The following is a 5,000-nucleotide window of genomic DNA, read 5'->3' on the forward strand; positions in this document are numbered from 1 at the left end:
TGTTTTCAAAAACACAATTTTAGCTGTAGAAGGCAAAAGTGCCCTTCTGGAATGTTTCTGCAGCGAAGATGAATGCAAAGAAGCGAAAGCCCGGCCTTATTGGAAATATAACAACGACAACGTTCGCAATTCCAGTAGAGTAAAGTTTGGTCATACGATTACAGAAAATTATGTTAGAATTTCTTTGACAATACGCAACGTCTCGCAGATGGACGGAGGAAAGTATATTTGTGGCATCAACACATCTAAGGGTTTTGACGAGAAAACAAGATCCGTGAAAGTCTTGATAAAAGGTATGTATCATTTGTGTGTCCGACCTTTGGACAACGCATCGTAAGGTTGGTCCTTTTAGCTAAAATGCTGACCCATGAGGATTGAGCAAAAATTATTTTCATGGGAAAGACTGTCAGTTGTAGCGCAACCTTGATGACGTTGCCAAATTCGAGAGGATTGCGTACTCTTACATGAGTGGTATTACAAAAGCAAAGTTTCTCATCGTCTGCCTCTTTTCCACTAGCTACACAAGCTTAAACACAAGCAGTGCACTCCGTCGCAGTTTTTGCAGTTGTTGCAGTTTTTTATTAGTGTTTTTTGTGTCAGTGTCTGAGAGGGATTGAACCCAACTGGAAACCGCATTTAAATCCGTTAGGCGTTAAATTAACACGTACAGTTATTTTTTTGCGTCTTCTGTGTTAGCAAAAGGTTCTAATTATCAATACCCCACATGCGGAGTTTGCATATGTCGTTCATTATTACAGTGCAACGCGCCTTACCGTGGCCACCCAAAAATTTTTTACATTTGACAACCCACGTCAACTCAACAACTCATGTAACGATGTTCAAATTACAACCGTACGAACTTTGCAAGGAGGCGTGACTGTCAAGGAAATCTTTTAAAACGTATATTTCAACATAATTTCATCGTTGAATTGCGTGAATTTGAAGTCGTTTTACAAACGACAAGATTATTTTTCTCTTCGGGTTCGATACATCTTTCTTTCCTTTCGTTTTCTCGGATAAGGACGATAAACTGTAGACTCTGCCTTTTGTTATAACTCTGGCCGCAGAGCAAGTGACATGAGCAATGCTTACAAGAGGTAATTTATCCAGGTAAATGTAAGGTGTGTCGGGGTAAAATTAAGTTTGGGTACGTTCTAGCCGTGACAAATGTCATCACTTAGGAGTCAATCGGAAATGACGTTATAATTCGTGCGGGAAATTTACACGAACGTGCTGAGGGCTGAGCGAAATTTTCACGCGTAGGTGTAAATATCCCGCACGAATTACAACGTCGCTAGAACATGCGCACTACCGTGATACTCTAATTTTAACCCCTGGAAAATTACTTAAAGGGCATTTTTATGGTTAAGCGATCGATAACAACGGGAAATGCGCCAAGGGATTGAATAGGCCATTTCCAAGTGTTATGTCTGCCTCCTCTTCAAAGCGAGTCTAAGTGCGAAGTTTTTGTTATGAAAATTAGTTTTCATTTATATGTAAAGTAGAACTAATCATCATCACAAAGACTTCCCACTTAGACTCGCTTTGAAGAGGAGGCAGACATGAACTCGGAAATGGCCTATTGAAGGCCCTATTATGACAATTTGATTTTTTTTTTTAATTTTATTTCACGTACTATGCGTGAATAGCTAACAGTCGATTTTGCAAGCGGCGTGTGGGAAACAATCAAGGCGGATTCGAAACAATTAAAGGAGGGAGAAAAGACATCTCCATGTTTCACAATAATCAATTAGCTGTCAAATTTACCATCTTGAATTGTGCTATAGTACGTGTAGCCTTGAATCACATAGAAAAATTGTATTTTTGTTGTTGTTGTTGTTGTTGTTGTTGTTGGGATAACATAAAAACTAAACATCTATTCTAATACTGCTTCAAGTACATATGAATGGTTTGCAAGCAATCTCTACAGACACATATAACAATGGTGGAATGTAAGTGCCAGTGTCGGTGGACGAACAAAGAAAGCTGATTAGAGATCAACTGTTTTCGTCCACCATGGTAGAGTTGAACTGGGAACCACCGAAGAAGACACGTACAAGCAGTGGTCAGAGAGGAATTGCAACTCCAGCGCAACTACATTTAAACCGTTAGGGTGTTCAACTGGAAACTGTATCAGAGTCTTTTAAGACTCTGATAAAAACAAGGATTCCACTGATTGGGGGACTGTTAATCAAAGAAAATGAGATAAAATATAGGTATCAAACAACTAGTTTCTTGAAAATCCCGAAACCTTTCGGGGGCCACAATTTAATCATTTCGCTTTTTGTTTCCTTGAAAACACTTAAAAAGACCAGATTTTTAAAACAATAGACTCAAAGATTCACAAATGGCTTTTTTGGGCCCGAAAATGTTCCGGGAATTTTAAGAAACAAGCTCCCGGACAAACTTGTGAAAAAGCATGCTCTCACGCGAGCCCTCAAGCGTGCTGCTGGGCCAATACTGCTTCCTAACTACCGTTTATGAAGCTCAATCATTTCTCTTTCAGATAATTTTCTACGAGTCGAGACGACTAAAAAGAAGATTATTGCGGGCCCTAAGTCTTTAGCACTGTTCCAATGCAGAGCCATATTTTCTGAGGTCTTACCCCACCCACCTAAAACATTTTGGATGTTTAACGATACCTTGATCGGAAAAGCTGGCTCACTGCGTTACGGGCTGAAAGAGTACAACAAAATGAAATTTTCAAACTCAACTGTTGTGTTGCGTTTTGATCTAACCATCTTCAACGTTAGCTTAGACGATTATGGCCAGTATATCTGTGGTGCAGAGTTTATAAATGGTGAAGAGAAAATCAAGTCTGTTACTAGCCTAACTCTAGTCGAAGAAGAAGAAGAGAAAAGTAAGTTTCGTAGAGAACTTTCCATATAATTATGTTGACCAATCATTTTCTCTGAGCTATGAAGCCACTCATTTTTGAGCAGGTCAATTTGAAGAGTATTGCACCGACATCGCCGAGGTCATTGGGTCGATTCCCTATGAAGCTGCTCGAATTTTTCAGGTGCCTAGAAGAAACAGTTGCTTAAATTGTCCAGATAACTGTCAGGATCATATCTATCTTTCCTTTAGAGACAATAAAGTCAACCAATCATAACACAGAGCAGTTTTATACACCCAGCTCAAAACAATTATAATGATAACAATAATCACTTGATTTAAGGCCCAAGGCTATTTAGCCCTTCGCAAGTGCTCTGCTAATGGGGGAAACTACAAATCGACCGAGATCAGAACAAATCAAATCAAATGTTGGTTTTTGAGAGGAGGGGAAAGCCAGAGTATCGGGGGCCCGAACGTCTCGGAGCAGAGTAGAGAACCAACAAACTCAATCCTCATCTGGCGTCGAATCCGAGATACGATCCCGGGTCAAATTGGTGGGAGGCGAATGCTCTCACTAATGCGTCAGCTGCGCTCCCAGAAAAACAGATGGGAGTAACTCACACTCGGTTTTTCTTGCAATCCTATGGTCATGGGTTCGATTACCATTCAAAAAGCTCGGATTCTTCCCATATTAAAATTTTCTAAGCGCTTCAATTTAGTACTGTAATCATTTGAACATAGAAAACAGTTCACAGTTCGTACATAGGCAATTGCCATTGAAGACTGTATAAACCCTCGTTTGGTCCGTTAAATAAATAAATAAATATTGCTAGTGCTAATCACCCTTACTTGCAGTCGAGGACTGAATTGCGAAGGGTGCGGCTCACGACATCGGGCTGAAAGCATACAAAGGCGCGTCTGGCTGCCGCTATACAGTCCATGTTTGATGTCGGAGCACAGCACCACAGCTAGATGTTAATTAGCTGTGAGTCGATTTTGATGAGGGAGGAAAACCGGAGTACCCAGAGAAAAACCCTCGAGTCAGCTTGAGATCGACTGAAACTCAGCCCACATGCTGGCCGAAGCCAGAATTGAACCCCGGCTCGCAGTGGTGGGAGGCCCGATAGATAACCACTAAGCCACACTGACTCTCAATCATGTTATTCAGTATCTCATCAAGAAAAATACAGGCATCGTTGTTACGACCCCTAACGGATACAAACTGTAAAAAGAACTATTTGAAATCGAACAAGAACATATTACATCTACAACACTGTATGCCTTCTAACTGATGTGAACGATAAAAAGCGGTTTTTCGACCACTTAATAACAGTTCTTAATTAGTATTGTTCGAGGAACCGTATTAGTGAGCGACACCGCAATAACTGAACACGAAGCTGACGCATTTTCCCAGCTGAAAATGCTGCTTATTCCTGCTCTTGCCTCTCTTACTCTCGCGAGATTTGTCTTTACGCTTTTTTTGTTTTTAGAACTCAAAGACAATGAACAACACAAAGGGCCAATTGGGAGTGTACACGAGACGACTCCGCTGGTCGCCATTTCCTCAATAACCGCTGGCGGAATCATCATGGGCTTCGTTGTTGCCTTTTTTGCTTACAGAATGTGCCGTAGCAAAAGAAACACTGACGAACCATTTTTCGGTGAGATTTTAGCATACCACCTACTGGGTTTATTTGTTTCTTTGTTTCTTTGTTTGTTGATTTCCAATTTCTTTGTTTTAGGTCAAGGGTCAAGTCAGATCGAATTATCGTTTGGGAAACTTAGGTTAAGTTAAGGCATAGCTGGCTTTCAGATCGCATATTTACTTGCCTTGATTTTAGTCTTAACCATTGTGATACTCAGTTAAGTGATCTCAAAAACTGAACAATACAAACAATAACTTGGGCTCAAAAAACAACAAAAGAGTACGGGAGCTGCTGGCCTTTCGAATTCAGCAATGCCACTGGATAAAAAGATGAAACGCGCCTTTATACAGGGTTAGCCTCGGCTTTGAGGTAAATATATTCACAAATACTAACAGGAGAGTCTTCAGGTCAAACTAAATCTTTTAATTTTTGTCCAGCGGTCTTGGTGAATTCGAAACTGGACATTTCAATTCCTGCATGATTAACGGTGATATTTCCATGATATCTATCATTTTTTTA

At 40.4% G+C, this 5,000-nt stretch overlaps 1 protein-coding gene across 2 annotated transcripts in view; it reads left to right on the top strand.

The window, feature by feature from the left end:
• LOC138032290 (uncharacterized) overlaps window positions 1–5,000 on the top strand; it is a 20,238-nt gene that overhangs the window by 13,313 nt on the left and 1,925 nt on the right. For both annotated transcript variants that reach the window (XM_068879934.1, XM_068879935.1), the window contains exons 4-6: window positions 1–293; window positions 2,507–2,860; window positions 4,326–4,496. The exon at window positions 1–293 is cut by the window's left edge and continues 25 nt beyond it. In XM_068879934.1, coding sequence (XP_068736035.1) covers window positions 1–293; window positions 2,507–2,860; window positions 4,326–4,496 — 818 coding nt within the window. The remainder of the gene's footprint in view (window positions 294–2,506; window positions 2,861–4,325; window positions 4,497–5,000) is intronic.

The sequence above is a fragment of the Montipora capricornis genome, chromosome 14, assembly GCF_036669925.1.
Source record: "Montipora capricornis isolate CH-2021 chromosome 14, ASM3666992v2, whole genome shotgun sequence".
NCBI classification, from domain to species: domain Eukaryota; kingdom Metazoa; phylum Cnidaria; class Anthozoa; order Scleractinia; family Acroporidae; genus Montipora; species Montipora capricornis.